At 35.3% G+C, this 16,279-nt stretch overlaps 2 protein-coding genes across 2 annotated transcripts; one reads left to right on the plus strand and one right to left on the minus strand.

The window, feature by feature from the left end:
• Positions 1–237: 237 nt before the first annotated feature.
• mks1 (MKS transition zone complex subunit 1) lies at positions 238–9,754 on the minus strand. Its single transcript, XM_067407300.1, has 18 exons — positions 9,512–9,754; positions 9,025–9,152; positions 8,875–8,927; positions 8,623–8,778; positions 7,177–7,274; positions 6,945–7,073; positions 6,481–6,585; positions 6,279–6,387; positions 4,916–4,972; positions 4,785–4,827; positions 4,530–4,592; positions 3,593–3,663; positions 3,449–3,518; positions 3,202–3,309; positions 2,138–2,271; positions 1,980–2,062; positions 1,782–1,879; positions 238–686 (listed from the first exon to the last, which is right to left on the minus strand). The coding sequence occupies exons 1-18, from the start codon at positions 9,586–9,588 to the stop codon at positions 583–585; spliced, it is 1,686 nt and encodes a 561-aa protein (XP_067263401.1). The 5' UTR covers positions 9,589–9,754; the 3' UTR covers positions 238–582.
• A 173-nt stretch (positions 9,755–9,927) lies between these two features.
• mrm1 (mitochondrial rRNA methyltransferase 1 homolog (S. cerevisiae)) lies at positions 9,928–14,935 on the plus strand. Its single transcript, XM_067407306.1, has 5 exons — positions 9,928–11,128; positions 11,308–11,401; positions 12,570–12,690; positions 12,776–12,895; positions 14,009–14,935. Exons 1-5 carry the CDS (start codon positions 10,344–10,346, stop codon positions 14,053–14,055), a joined length of 1,167 nt encoding a protein of 388 aa, XP_067263407.1. The 5' UTR covers positions 9,928–10,343; the 3' UTR covers positions 14,056–14,935.
• The last annotated feature ends 1,344 nt before the right edge of the window (positions 14,936–16,279 follow it).

Below are 16,279 nucleotides of genomic sequence, written 5' to 3' on the forward strand. Positions count from 1 at the left end.
ATTAGATGGTGCCATCTGCTGTTCACTCATGTGCATGTACAGTGGCCCCACTGGCTGCATTAGATAATATATTAAAGTAAGTGACATCTGCAATTAAATAAATTAAGCATGAGCCTCTCAGAACTGATCCTTTTGTGCAGCTAAACCAACTCTTTCAAAGCCATGAGCCACATTAACTTTGACCCATGTCTGACAAAACTGAAAATGTCCAAATACATTTCTCCCCTACATTTTAAAAGTATATCTATTGTTAAATGTTAATTTAAACAATAAACTTATTTGTGTGAAATGATAGCACAAGCACACTGTACAGTCTGTGAAATATTATGAACGCAATATGAATTTCTTTGAAATATCCTCACTCTTTATAAGTGAACTAAGCAATCAGTTTTAATATGTACAAAAAAACATATCTTTATTAAGCAAATTCTTCTTAAAAATAGTTAGAATGCATTAAGAATGTAAATCCTAACTACATAAGACACAACTGAAAAATTCAAACAATAAAAAAAAATAACCTATTCACATATAAACACAAATACTATGAACATCATTATTATATACATTCGACGTGTAATGTTTCTATGCAGAAGACTCGGAGTTTAATTGTGCAGAGGTGGTGATGAGATCTCTGGGTAAAGTCTCTCTTGCCTCCTGCATGCGCTTATGGGCCCTCTGAAATGCTTCTGAAATCACAAACACACACCAAATCAGAAAATAAATATGTCCTGTATAATCTGATATATTGGCATTCTGTCAAAAGAAACTAGATTTTTTTAAGTCTGCACAACAATGCATGGGTGTTATGGGTGGTTGCCAGGGTGTTGCTATGCACTAGCGTTTCTTGTGTGGTTAGCAGGGCATTGCTGGATGGTTGCTTACTGGCCCAAATAAAAAAAATTACTATGATATTCTGGTGCATAGCTATTACATGTTTTGGTTTCTGCCTTAATGTACTTGATCATGTGAATCCATCAAGCTGACCAACAGAAAGCAACTTAGTTTGAAAGTGATTTATGTGTGAACAATGTTTTATACATCTCTACGCTATTGATATTTTATAGCTTGACATAAATAGAAAAATGTATGCTTGTTATTTAAATTCCTATTACTTTATTTTTATTTTTCAAAAATATTTTATTAATTTATACAACTTTTTCATGGGCTAAAAAAAAAAAAAAATCACACTAAAAATCAATTTCCTCATGCTGGTGAATCCTCATTCTTAACTGAAAAAAGACTTGAGCAATGAGCAAAATGAGAAATATGTCATATAACATTTAGATTTTTGTTTTTGTTTTAATGCTTATTTGTCATATTTTAAATAATTTAATATAATAATGTAATAATATATTTAAAGGTGCTAAAGAGGATGTTTTGTTTTATACATTTTTACAATATTACTTGAAACTGTCTTTACTAACTGATTTACTAATGGGAATTTGCATTGAATCCAGTATAGACAGCATCACTCTTTATAATGGGTTGTATTTGCTTTTGTCATGTCATGTCATGTGTGGTGTAGACACAGTACAAGGTGAACCATTACTTTTCTTAGCAATCAGACTTATTTTTACAAAATGACTGAATCCTCAACAAAATTCATAATTTGAGTTATCACTAATCCCCGTAACTTAAAGGGTGGGATGAAATAAGTGGAACAATTAGGGGTTTGTTAAAATCCTAAATATGAACATTTACTTACTTTGAAATTACCTCAGCAAACAACACTAAGTAATAGCAATAAAAGTCCTAACTGAAATTATTTAGACTTGCCTTACCCAGAACATTATAGACAGATCCCTGCTGACTGTGGCCTCCCAACTGATCCAGAACAGTCTGTCTCCTTTTTTTCAGGGTGCTGGCATCAATAAAAGCCCTGAATAAGGTACAACAAGCTCTTACAATCTCAAAGGGACAAAATAGTAGCCTACTGCTGCAGTCACAAAAAGCATGATTCACTGATAGGGTTGGCCAACCTGGCATGCTGGATACAATTAAGAGTAAAGGTCACACTTCCAGTGGTTTGAGTGCGAAAGCCAAAGCGACTCATTCGCTCTCCCTAAAAATAGAAGCAAATTTAATTAATAGATATGCTTATACAAAACTTCACAGCACAAAATGTATAATGAATCACCTTGAAAGTGCCAGGTATTCTGACATAGCTGATGTCCTCGAGTTCAGGTGCTCCGCCAATGAAGAAGCGTCTCAGTTCAGCCACCGTGCCAAGCTGGACGGGTCTCCATGTGCGGCAAGTCATTTTGTGACAACCTGAGAATAAAACAACGCCATTATTCAACAAACTGATACAAATATACTTAATAAAATGTACTTGTTATATACAGTATATACATATATATTATATATACATTATATATATATGATATCCCGGGCCCAGTTGTTCAAAAGTAATCTGATCAGATTTTGGAAATTGGATTGGATCAAATCTTGAAAATGGGTTGTTCAAAAGAGAAAAATGGATTCTGAAATTGGATTAGATCACAAAATCCAATCTTGGTTTTGATCTGGATCAAATCGTCAGTTTGTGTCGATCAAAACTTTTTAGTAAGATTGGGATACCTTTGATTTATAATTCAGGATTATCCTGATCCATGCAGAAGGGTGGATTTCAGAAACAAAAATGTAATAAAACTGGTCAAAAAAATATTTGTATCATGTAATACTCTATGTGCACATTTTTCTATATATTTTTTTATTTTGCTCTTGATTAGTTTAACTGTTAAAGTAATAAATTATAAGAAGACATTAGGCTACCTAATAAGACTTTCAATACAGTAAAGTAAAGAAGAGATTTTGGTCCCATAAAATAATTCCCCAAACAGCTCTCAATATCACACAAAAATAATATATTTAATTTTAATTGTTTTTTAATCACTGACTGTATATAAACTACATGGGCACAATCATAAGAGATGAACCAGTCAAAAGTTGTTTCTAACACATGCATCCCTTATAGCATGTGCATGTGTTTGTTGTTAACACTTTACGAGTGTTATAAGGTCTCATTTGTTAACATTAGTTAATGCATTAACTTACATAAATGTCCCTTTTGATCATTTGACTGACTCTAAACTTTTGAATGTCTGTATGTTTCCCAGTTTGAAAGAACGATTAATTGATGAATTGAAAATCATTATAATAGACGCAATACTTCAGAACAAAAGACTGTCCGACTCATACCTGGCGTTGAGGGAATGACCAGGAAGCCATAGCCCTCAGTTCTGTAGCGCTGCCAAAAATCCAGTGAGAGAACTTTGAAATACAGCACAGGCCACTGGGATAATGACCCTGCACAGAACATCAGCACCTGTGTTTATTCACTGAAATGTATTGACAGTGGTACTTCAATTTCACATCAGGTGGTTGTCTATGTAAAGTATTTTCCATCCTTTATTTACAGATATTCTGAGGCAATCAAAGATCTCACCATCAGACTCATCTTCTTTATGGAAGAAGGTCTCAAAGCTGAATGGATAGGAGAAGAAGGCAACATCCTCCTATAAAACAGAGAACATGCTTACCACATGAACACAGAGCCGGTTGATGGGGGTCTACTAAAATGGCGGCTTACCTTTCCCATACTGCGTGTGCGACATGTCTGAGTCACACCAGACAGACACTGAAAGGGAACACTGGACCAACCTGAAGAACATAAACCAACCTCAACACCATGATTTACTGACAGAAAATGCACAAATCAGTAATACAGTAACTTAAAGGGAAAGTTCACCCAAAAAGGAAGATTCTGTCATCATTTAGTGACCCTCAAGTTCTTCCAAACCTGTATGATTTTTTTTCTTCTGTTGAACACAAAATAAGATATTTTGAAGAATATGGGTAATCTAACAGGCCCAGGGCCCCACTGACTCCCATAGTATGAAAAAAAAAAAAATATTATAGAAGTCAATGGGGCCTTTCAACTGGTTACAGACATTCTTCAAAATACCTTCTTTTGTGTTCAACAGAAGAAAGAAATTCATATAGGCTTGGAACAACTTGAGGTTGAGTAATGATGACAGAATTTTCATTTTTGGGTAAAGTATCCCTTTAAAATATCTGAATGTCATTTTATTACTTTTACCATCAGAATGTGTATTTTCTTAACAGTATAACTATTGTTTATCATTTAAAGCTTGAAAAGTATGATTGTGCTTTCTTTAAAAATTTAAATAAATGGCACTTGGTTAGATTTTATCATCAAAAGCAATGTCATATATACAACCTGAATTCCGGAAATGTTGGGACATTTTTTAAATTTGAATAAAATGAAAACTAAGACTTTTAATTCATTTTAATATTTTATTCACAATAGAACATAGATAACATAACAAATGTTTAAACTGAGAAATTTTACAATTTTATGCACAAAATGAGCTCATTTAGTGGATAAAAGTTTCTCAGGTTAAACATTTGTTGTCGGGTTGAATTCGGGTTGTACATTTATAAGTGTGGCTTAACTGTTTAAATAATATTTGTCATTGTGTGTGCATGAGAGTAGATTGACTTACTGTTTGGTAAATCCAGGAAGAAGTGGACATAAAGATTGTCATACTCATAGCCCTGAGCAGAAACTAAAAAAAAAAAGAAAAATGGTCATATTATGATCCAAACAGTAACTTTTGAGACCCCAGGTTGTGCTAAAATGTAAAAATATATTGCAGACACTGTACAATTTAAGCATGCATAATGTGCATATAATGGACAGATGTTATACTGCTTTCCCCTTAGCAAAATTTAAATTTTATAATAACTGTTCTACTCACCAATCTCTCCATTTACAATCAGGCGAAGTATCCCTGGAGGTGGCTAAAGGAAGTTTTTGGAGAATCAGAATGAAGAATGATTTGCCTTTTTTATTTGGATTATACTTTAAACCAAGAATTGTAATTCTTACCATCTCAAAGTCCTGGCCAACCAGGCTGTTAAGGTAATCTTTGTGACGCATGTACAGCTAAAAGAAAAAAAAAAAAAGTGTGTGAATGATGAATCCACCAGACAGGGGTCAGCAATCTACTACTGAGTCTTGGGCCATCCAAAGAATTCCATACTGCTCCAGGGACGCACAGTAAGTGCAGTTTAAAATGCTTTAATGAACAGAGTTTTCTAGTAACCAAGAAGGTCACATTGAGGAGACTCTGTTCCAAACTGTCTAGATACATTGCAAAGTGAAGGGTGATGCTTCACTTTGCATTATGAATTAGTGTATCGAATCATGATTCGGGTCGCGTGTCAAACTGCCAAACTGCTGAAATCATGTGACTTTGGCGCTCCGAACCGCTGATTCGACACAAAAGATTCATAACACTCTGAAGCTTCCTGAAGCAGTGTTTTGAAATCGGCCATTACTATATAAGTGGTTATTTTGTTTTTTTTTTGGCGCACCAAAAATACTCTCGTTGCTTTATATTAACATTGAACCACTGTACTCACATGAAATTATTTAAATATGCTTTTAGTACATTAATGGATTTTGAGAAAGGAAATGTCATTGCTCCCTATACAGGCCGCACTGAGCCATCAGATTTCAACTAAAATATCTTAATTTGCGTTCTGAAGATTAACGAAGGTCTTATGGGTGTGGAACGGCACGAGGGTGAGTAATAAATGACATTTTCATTTTTGGGTGAACTAACCCTTTAATAGTATCTGTTTAGCTGAGCAATCCATGAAAAAAAAAAAAAAACAAGCATGAAAATTGATAAAAGAACACATATTACACAGACGCTTAATTTTTTAATCTTATTAGATGATTAGTTCATTGCATATGATAGATTTTACTTTCAGTTTACAATGTTTGTAAAATGTGTTTTTATGCTGAATTTTTGTTGCATTTCCACTGATCTGACCAGCATGGTCACCAGCATGTGGTGTTTTGTTTCTCCCATCACTAGTTTAAGACACTTCTCATTCATTTCTATGATATCTGCAAACAGTTAATTGACTGACGCACAACTCTGAATCACTGAACAAAATTCAGTGATGTCAAAGATGTACTGTGATTAGTTATCAAGGCACATGTGATCCAAGTTAGCTGTTATGCTTTCTCCAATGGTGGAACCACGGACCCTCGTATCTCCTAATAATAAATCCATCTTTGTTTCTAGTATGCTTAGTAAGACCTTGATTAGCTGATTCAGGTGTGTTTAATAGGGGTTGGAGCTAAACTCTGCAGGTCAGTGGCCCTCCAGGAGCAGGATTGGATACCTCTGGTCTAGACAATGAGGCAAACCAAGATAAGCAAGGGCAATTGGCCATACATCTCTGTACATGCGCTGCTCTTTCTCTTTCTCCTCCGCATGAATGTCTGATGAGGCATTCTCCAGATACAGCCTCCACACCTCCCTCTTCTCCCCCTCTGTTTCCAGCCTGGAGTGAAAGACAGTCACATACACTTTTTGTAATCACAACTCATCCCCACATTATTCTTAAGAGAAATTAAAAGAAATTGGTGGGTCTTGCCTGTAGGCTCCTCTGTTGTTGTTAAAGTCTGGTTTTATTGAGATTACTCCATTACCGTCTGCTTTTATGGTGCATAATATATATTCATTCTCTTTCAGGCCCAACCTATAAAACACCGTCAACTCAGTCAGTTGATAGATCAGATCTCATTCCCTTGCGAAATGGACACCAATGTCTGTTTATTTCACGTAACTTTAAAGGGGTCATATTATAAAAATCTAATTCTGAACTTAAAAGTGAAATAAAGGAGTTTTTCTGTAACTTTTCTGAAGATTATTTGCATAGAAGTCTTAAAGGTACAGTAAAAAATTGGTCTGCTGGTGGAAAATGGTTATATTAAACTACATAATGCATTTTGGATGCAAAATACCTTGAATAACATTATAAGTGGACCTCAAGTTAATGTAAAATGTATGATATGAGCCTTTTAAGTGGCTAATGAAGAGTATCATTGACTCACTTACTTTCCTGAAGGCCCAAGATCTCCCATGATGTACATGGTCTGCACTGGTGTGTTGATGATGTGGCTGTTCTTTATGAACTCCTCTGAAGGCTCCCATGTGATTAAACGTGACTTGGGAACATTAGACTCTCTAAATTATGTAAGAAAAAAAATCAAAATTATGTACAGGTAAATCTCCTTAACTTCCTGAATGTGATCTGACTTTCACAGAAACTGCTTATAGGTACACTTACACAGGACGTCTCTCTTGTCTCCTGTGTCTAACATTGGCCATGCGTTCTGCTAAGAAGGTTGGCTTTGACTGAGCTGGGGTCAGCAGACTTTGAGCTTGCTGCCAATAAAATCACAACTTCAGGAAACTGCAAAACATATGTAGTCTATATATCTACTGGTGAATCTCACCAAATCTGTCAAAATCATGTCCGGGTCATATTTTACTGCAGATATTTATTTATTATTAAGAACTTATATTTTGCTTAAAGGGTTAGTTCACCCAAAAATGAAATTTCTATCATTAATTATTCGCCCTCATGTCCCGTAAAACCCGTAAAACCTACATTCATCGTCAGATTTCAAAACACTGCTTCATGAAGCTTCGAAGCTTTACAAATCTTTTGTTTTGAATCAGTGGTTTGGAGCATGTACCAAATTGCCAAAGTCACGTGATTTCAGTAAATGAGGCTTCGTTACGTCATAAGTGTTTTGAAACGTTTTGAAATTTCAATGGTTCAAGTGACTTTGGCAGTTTGATACAAAAATATAAATATGTCTTTGGGCATTTGAAAGTATTAATTATCTTGCTGTCAATTGGAGGCCTCATTAGGCCATTGGATTTTATCAAAAATATCTTAATTTGTGTTCCAAAAATGAATGAAGGTCTTACGATGTGGAACGACATGAGGGTGAGTAATTAATTACAGAATTTTCATTTTTGGGTGAACTAACCCTTTAAAGTCAAGCATGAACTTGAAGTTTTTATTACGTATATCCAAGTGAAATGGCTTTTCAAATAAGAAAAAATGTAGGGTGGGACTTGATTTTGTCCATCGGGAATTAATTGGATTGCTGTGGTTTGCTATCGCTGTGATGTCATGTGAGTGACAGGTTGTTCCACCCTCGTGCCAGTGAACACATCACCAGAGAAGAGATGAGATGGAGGCAGAGGAAGTTATTTGATTAAAGATTATGAGGGCGCGTGAGTTTAAAAAAATATTATGTGCACGGATAAATAATTTATAATAAATTCTGGAATATTCCATAAAAAATATGAATTTTAATTTCATGGCACCTTTAAGGAAAATAAATAATTTAGAAACATTAAAATTTTCTGTATTTTGTCATTATTTTTATGACAATTCTTAATTTCATGACAATGTAATGCACAATGAAAAATTATCTTCAAGTGATAGTCTGCCCCAAAATTCATTGTTTCGTTTGTGGAACACAAAAGAAGATATTTTGAAGAATGTTGGTAGCAGATAACTCCTTAACAGTTTTCATTTTCTTTGATCTCCACTGTATGGGCAAAATATATGTAAGATGTATAACAGGGACACTATAAATGTAAAATAAAGCGCTACCAACATTTCTTTCTTTCTTTTTTCTTTTGATTTTGTGGTGAAATATGACCTGTGTATTTTTTTTTTTATGTTTAAAAATGAAAACAGTAGTCAACCAACCTCTTCCCATTTGGAAAAGCGATCAAAATCTGTGTAGGTAAAAATGCGCTGGTTTTGCCTTCTTTTGGATCTCTCAGTTGCCATGATTTCTGTGTGATACTGACGCTCCAGTGGTGTTTGACAATTTGACTCTGTTTGGTAAAGGTCCACTTCATACTGCATAATAATAAAAAGCAGAACTCATCAGATAAATCATGAAAACAGGTAGCCTCCCGACTATCTAGTAGCACACATATCACACTAGTTGCCTACCTGACTGAAGAACTTCTCTTGCCAACCAACCACCAGTTCCTCCTCATCAGTGGCTGGGTTAGAATAAGAAAGAGAAAAAAAATTATTCACAATATACCAGGTAATTGTTGTAAATACTTTTTAACAGGTTTATATCTGTCCTTCACATACTGGAGGCTGATCGTGTCTGAGAGCTGAAGGTTTCCAGCTCTATAACTCCTCTTTCCTGCTGAGAAATCATTTGCTGATGGAGGTGTTGAGACAGAGCAGCTGTCGAGGTCACACGCTGTATGCGCACTCTAAAAAAGGAAGGAGCAAAAAAAGTACCATGGTAATACCATGTTTTTGGGCATAACACAAAGGTATTGTGTTTAGTGACTTGGAGTACCATGTAAAAACAGTGGCACATAAGCAATTTAGTAATCATTTAGAATCACAGTAAAGACATTTTGGCTTGCAGTAGAGATGACAAAGCCATGGTACTTCGATATATACTGTACAATGGAACTGAAATTCATTTACCATGGTATTTACATGGCACTACAAGGTAATTCCAGGAATAGCACGGTACTGCCATGTCCAAAAGACATTATTATATATTTAATACTGTGTATAATTTTGTTATAGATGTCAGGTACACTCAAGCGACGTGACTTACCGTATTCGTAAGTTTTTAACTGCATCCCGGGAACGGTAAACCGATTCTCCGGTGTCAGTGCACCAGCCGTCGGCCATATCTGACACTCAGCCTCAAAAGATAAAAGTCTTTAGCTTTAGTGTACCATTTGCGTCGGTTACTATTAAAAACACACGCCAAGCATGGAAAAGCAGAGCGATTTTAAACTAATTTAAGTTACTTTTCAATGTAACACTCAGGTAGGAAGTTAATACTACACATCAGAGCGTCTTGTTGCATAGTAACACAAACGGAAGAAGCCGGAAGCCAATTGTGCGCATGCTCGGTACGAATATAAATACGCTGTTCTCAAATCAGTCTGCGTTGCTTGAAGCAGTACACAGCAACGAGGCCAGTAGCCACAGCTGATCTGGGAGCAGAAGCGGTTGTAAAAACACTCCACGCTTCACATCTACACATTGACTACTGCTAATGAACTGAAAGCCGTTCCATGTGGTTGTAGAACAACGAATATAATGGTATAGATATGCTTGAGGTCGCTTGTTTTGATATATCGAATTTTACTAATACAGAAAATTCTGCTTCATTAAATGTTTAAATAACTTTGCTGATGCTTTGATCCTGAAGGGCAAGTTAGCTTTTTGGTTAGCAGCTGCCTGCAACCGACTTCTTAAACCAGGTTTGCTGCTCTTAACTGGTCTCTCAGACTTGGTGTTCAGCTGGTTTTATGTATCAGTCAACTGGTCTTCCAAACTGACCAGTTGATAAGAAAAAACAAAACAAAAACAAAAAAAAAACAGCATAAACTGTTTTATGCTGTTTATTGAGGCATACCAAGTTATTAAACGCAAATATGCAGGTATGGAAAATGAGTGTCCAAGCATTCAGAGTCTCTAACCAAACTAGGAATAGAAGATGTTTGGTTGGGCTGAATGATTTATCTATTACACCAGCATCTTTAACACAACATGCAGCACTTTTCTTTTCAAGTGACAGTGTTTCAAAGTCAGATGAGAAACTCAAAAAGATATTTGTGCCTAGGCAGCATAAATATACTGCTAACAGAGACGATATTCCCAAATCAACAAAAACACAGAGGAGACAATCTCAAGCAGCTCCGTCTTCAATATCAGAGAGAAAAGTGTCATCAGAGCTTCAGAAACTAAGGTTTGAGGATTTCAGCGAGTCAGAAACCAAAAGGACTTTGAGGCATATCCAAAAAGAGTCAAATGAAGAACAGTTGGAGATTGTGTTCGGGGTGGCCCCATGTTTGCTGGCCCTCACTCAGGGTAGAAGGAGGTTGAGTCGTCTTTTTGTGAAGAGTGGTGAGGGGCCGCAGAGAGATGCGATTCTGAGGGTCTGTCAGGAGGCTGTCAGACGTGGTGTGCAGATACAGAGAGTCAGCAAGCAAACACTTGACAAGATGTGTGGTGGAAAGGTGCACCAGGGATTGTGTCTGCAGGCAAGTTCTCTAGGGTTTATCAACGTGGAAAGACCAATAACATCTCAAGAGGTGAGGAATGACAGGGCATTATGGCTGGTTTTGGATGGAGTGCAGGATCCGATGAATCTTGGTGCCATTTTGCGGTCTGCCTACTTCCTGGGAGTGGATCGGATTGCCAGCAGCATTCAAAACAGGTGGAGTGAAAAGAGGTTTTGTGTTTATCCTGTGTGTTATAACTTTGTTAAATGGACTGTAGGATCTAAAACCAACACTATTTGTATATTTGGTCATATTGACTGGTTATGATTAAATTAAAATGTGCTTTTAACTGTTACTTTGTATGAACTGTTACTTTGTATGCTCTCTTTGTTAGCTGTCCTCTGACGCCCACAGTGAGCAAAGCCAGTGCTGGTGTGATGGAGGTCATGGAGGTGTTTGGCTACAGCAGTTTGAAAGATATGATAAAGGTCTGGAAGTTGATCACTCCACTTCACCTCACTGTGTTTACATGTGTGGCCTGTAGAGGGCAGTTAAAGAATACAGTTGTGGTTAAGTCCAAGGTTTAACAAACTGGGGTCCAGGGAATTTCTAGGGGTCTGCTATATATATAATATATATATATATATATATATAAGTGAAAAAAAAGTATACATTTTCAGTCAGAAAGTATAAATGGTTGGAAATCATGAGACTAATTGTGTTTTCTTTCTTGTGACTGCCATAGTTTTTGATCAGTCCCTCCAGGATTGTGCGATCCCAAAAAATGAATGGCAAATTCAAATTCTGAGCCCAGACAAATTAATCAATGTGCAAGTGTAGTGAATTCTTCTGTAAAATGACCAGGGATAGACCAGCCACACAGAGCAATAAGACTTTGACACCAATTAGGTTATATAAGAAATGGTGTTTTAAAAGGAATGTTCTGAGGTAGGCCTATTGGTAATATTTAATATTTCCAAGTAATCCAGATCAGTTTGCCATCTACTCTTGTCTGTTGTTTTTTCAAACTGTTCACAATTTATTTCAATGATCAAGCACAAAACAGTTTACAGGTTGCTGCTACTGCAGTAATACTATTATATAAATAGAAAATGATTATTTGTGTTTTTTTTTTTTCCTGCAAATCGACACAGAAATGCTGCAAATATCACCAACATTGTTGAGAAAAGCAAATTCTGACTTTTTGAGAAAAGCAAATTCTGTCTATTTGAAACACAAAACTGGAAGGAAGTCCTGAAATTCTCCAAAAACAAGAAAGTGAAATCGTGGTTGTACTGTTTCATAATATGTTTTTATAATATCACACTTGGTATATTACTTGCACATATTTTTATGCATTACATTAACTTATATTAAAACTTACTGTAGTTGTCTTTACATTTTAAGAAGGAGGTAATTTTCAAGGTGTTCATCAAAACTGGTTTAGTTTATGAATTGAATAGAACATTTTAAGAATTATATGATAAGACCCGTTTATAACTCCCAAGTTCTCTAACAGTCTTTCCATCTATAGCCTGTAGAGGGCAGTTAAAGGAAATCATTGAGGTTTAGACTGTCTCTGTCAAGTCCTTTTGAGAAACACATGCTAATACTCCATAGTTTAATGGCTATAACCAATTTTGTATGACATTACAGGTGAAAGTGGAACAAGGTTGGCAAGTAGTCGGCACTGTTGGATTAGAGGAAGGCAATCCTGAATCCCCTGTTATGCCATGTTCAGATTTCAAGATGTCCAGACCTACACTGCTGTTAATGGGTATGTGTTCAAACTTATTTGGACCGATAATTGTTTTGTTCTCTGTGTTGTTTAAACGCTAGTCTGTCTTTGTTTGTGCTATCAGGTGGAGAGGGTGACGGTCTGTCTCCAGAACTGCGTCAGCTGTGTGACGTCCTGCTCACCATCCCTCCACGCAGAAACATGCACCCTGGAATAGAGTCACTCAATGTATCTGTAGCCACAGGTACTGTATGTTTTTTTTTATGTAAATATTGCCCTGAATTGCTGGTATTTACTTAAAGGTGCCATAGAATGCTTTTTCACAAGATGTAATATAAGTCTAAGGTGTCCCCTGAATGTGTCTGTGAAGTTTCAGCTCAAAATACCCCATAGATTTTTAAGTATGGTATTTATTTGGATGTTTACATTTGATTCTGAATGAGTTTGAGGCTATGATCCATGGCTAACGGGCTAAAGCTAACATTACACACTGTTGGAGAGATTTATAAAGTTGTGTTTATGAATTATACAGACTGCAAGTGTTTAATAATGAAAATAACGATGGCTTCAGTCTCCATGAATACAGTAAGAAACAATGGTAACTTTAACCACATTTACCAGTACATTAGAAACCTGCTAACGAAACATGATATCAGTTATTATTTCCCCAACTGCCATTTTTTGCTATTGTTATTGCTTGCTTACCTAGTCTGATGATTCAGCTGTGCACAGATACAGACATTAATACTGGCTGCCCTTGTCTAATGCCTTGAACATGAGCTGGCATATGCAAAATTTGGGGGCGTACATATTAATGAACCCGACTGTTGCGTAACAGTCGGTGTTATATTGAGATTCGCCTGTTCTTCGGAGGTCTTTTAAACAAATGAGATTTACATAAGTGCATCAGTGAGCCTTGGCCGCCCATGACCTTGTCGCCGGTTCACTACTGTTCCTTCTTTAGACCACCTTTGATAGATACTGACCACTGCAGACCGGGAACACCCCACAAGAGCTGCAGATTTGGAGATGCTCTGACCCATTCTTCTAGCCATCACAATTTGGCCCTTGTCAAACTCACTCAAATCCTTACTCTTGCCCATTTTTCCTGCTTCTTACACATCTACCTAATATATCCCACCCACTAACAGGCACCGTGATAATCAGTGTTATTCACTTCACCTGTCAGTGCTTATAATGTTATGTCTTATCAGTGTGTGTGTGTGTGTATATATATATATATATATATATATATATAATATGATTTTCTTTCAAGACTCCATCTATGAATATAAATTAACAAAGCATATGGATTATTAAGAGCATATTTTTATGGATTTGTTTTTCCTTCTCCCAGGCATCCTGCTGCACTCTCTTCTGTCCACACGCACAGGAAGCTGCTGATGATGGCAACAACGACAAGGCAGCAGCATGATTTACTCAGGCGTCTCTCATTAGCCCCCTACAGTGATTAATGACTGGATTACTTCATCAATTAACAGTCTGAGAGTCTGGAGAGGCCCATTGATCAGATAAAGAGAGGATGTAGATGCATTCTGGTCCAGTTACTGACTATGACCACCTTGTTTATGTCTCTATAATCTCTGGGACAACGTGCTTTTAAAAACAGAGGTGTAATGTTTAATTATTCATCTTATCAAAATCAAAATGCACTTTATTCACCAAGTGTACACAAGGAGTTTGGTTTGTTTTCCAAGAGCTCGAGATACTTATATACTTATATGAAACAATTATTATTCATGAAACATGCTAATTATTTATTGTGCTTTATCACTGTAAACATTTGCCACATAAAGATGGATGAAAATTCATGTTAATTTTATTTTGAATACATTTGATAATTCTTTGAAAATTCCCATTTGTAGCTTAATATGTAGTTAATAATTTGCGGTTTATATACCCAGTTGACCCATGCTGTACATTTTCATTTATGGATCAAGGCATACAATTTATCAATTCATGCATTCCCTTTGAATCAAACCATTGGCTTTGGTGTTGCTGAGTTTCTACATGCAATGTTTGAGCTGCAGGAATATATAACTATATATGTTTTACTCTTTAAATATAAAATTCCATATCTATGAGCTTTGTAGGATGCTTGTTGAGGCTAGTGCACCTACATGCGCCAATAAAGAAGCAGAAATATTTACATATTTAAAGAGCTTGCAATGCATTTTAACATTTTGAGGTCAAAATGTAGGGGTAGTCCTATATACAGTATGTACACTACCGCTCAAAAGTTTGGGATCGGTAAGATTATTAATGTTTTTAAAAGAAGTTTCGTCTGCTCAGCAAGGGTGCATTTACTTAATTAAAAATACAGTAAAAACAGTAATATTGTGAAATATTATTACAATTTAAAATGACTGTTTTCTATTTGAAAATATTTTAAAATGTAATTTATTCTTGACAAAGCTGAATTTTCAACATCGTTAATCCAGTCTTCAGTGTCACATGATCCTTCAGAAATCATTCTAATATTTGCTGCTCAAGAAACATGTATTGTTTACAATTGTACAAAATATTTGTGTACAATGTTTTTTTTTTTCAGGATTCTTTGATGAATAGAAAGTTCAAAAGAACAGCATTTATTTGAAATCTAATCTTTTGTAACATTATAAATGTCTTTACGGTCACTTTTGATCAATTTAATGCATCCTTGCTGAATAAAAGTATTCTTTAATTTCTTAAAAAAAAAAAAAAATTCTTACTGACCCCAAACTTTTGAACGGTAGTGTAAAATGTTACAAAAAGCTTTGTATTTTAGATAAATGCTGTTCTTTTGAACTTTCTATTCATCAAGGAATCCTGAAAAAAAGTACACCACTGTTTTCAACATTGATAATAATAACAAATATTTCTTGAGGAACTAATCATCATATTAGAATGATTTCTGAAGGATCATGTGACACTGAAGACTGGAGTAATGATGCTTTGCCAACACAAGAATAAATTACTTTGTAAAATATATTCAAATAGAAAACAGTTTTTATAAATTGTAATAATTTTTCACAATATTACTGTTTTTACTGTATTTTTAATTAAATAAATTAAGCCTTGGTGAGCAGACGAAACTTCTTTTAAAAACATTAAAAATCTTACCGATGCCAAACTTTTGAGCGGTAGTGTATACTCTACCATTCAAAGGATTTGGGACAATACTTTTTTTTTTTTTTTTTTTTTTTTAATAAATAAATAAAAGAACCTCAACAGACAATAATTTTTTTTTAATGAAATTAATACAAAAGTGATGGTAAAGGCTTGTATAATGTTAAAGATTTCTGTCTTTTGAACTTTATATTAATCGAAGAATCCTGAAAAGAAAAAAAAAATTCCGGTTCCACAAAAAATAGTAAGCAACTGTTTTTAACATTTAAGAAAATGTTTCTTGACCACCAAATCAGCATATTAGAATGATTTCTGAAAGATAATTTGACACTAAAGACTGCTAAAAATTCAGCGTTGCCATCACAGGAATAAATTACATTTTAATTAAAACCGAAACCAGTTAATTTAATGTATTTTGGATCAAACAAATGCAGCCTTGGTGAGCATAAGTGACTTCTTTCAAATACATTTTAAAAAACATTACCGACTCTAAACTTCT

This window comes from Chanodichthys erythropterus, chromosome 13 (assembly GCF_024489055.1).
Source record: "Chanodichthys erythropterus isolate Z2021 chromosome 13, ASM2448905v1, whole genome shotgun sequence".
NCBI lineage: Eukaryota > Metazoa > Chordata > Actinopteri > Cypriniformes > Xenocyprididae > Chanodichthys > Chanodichthys erythropterus.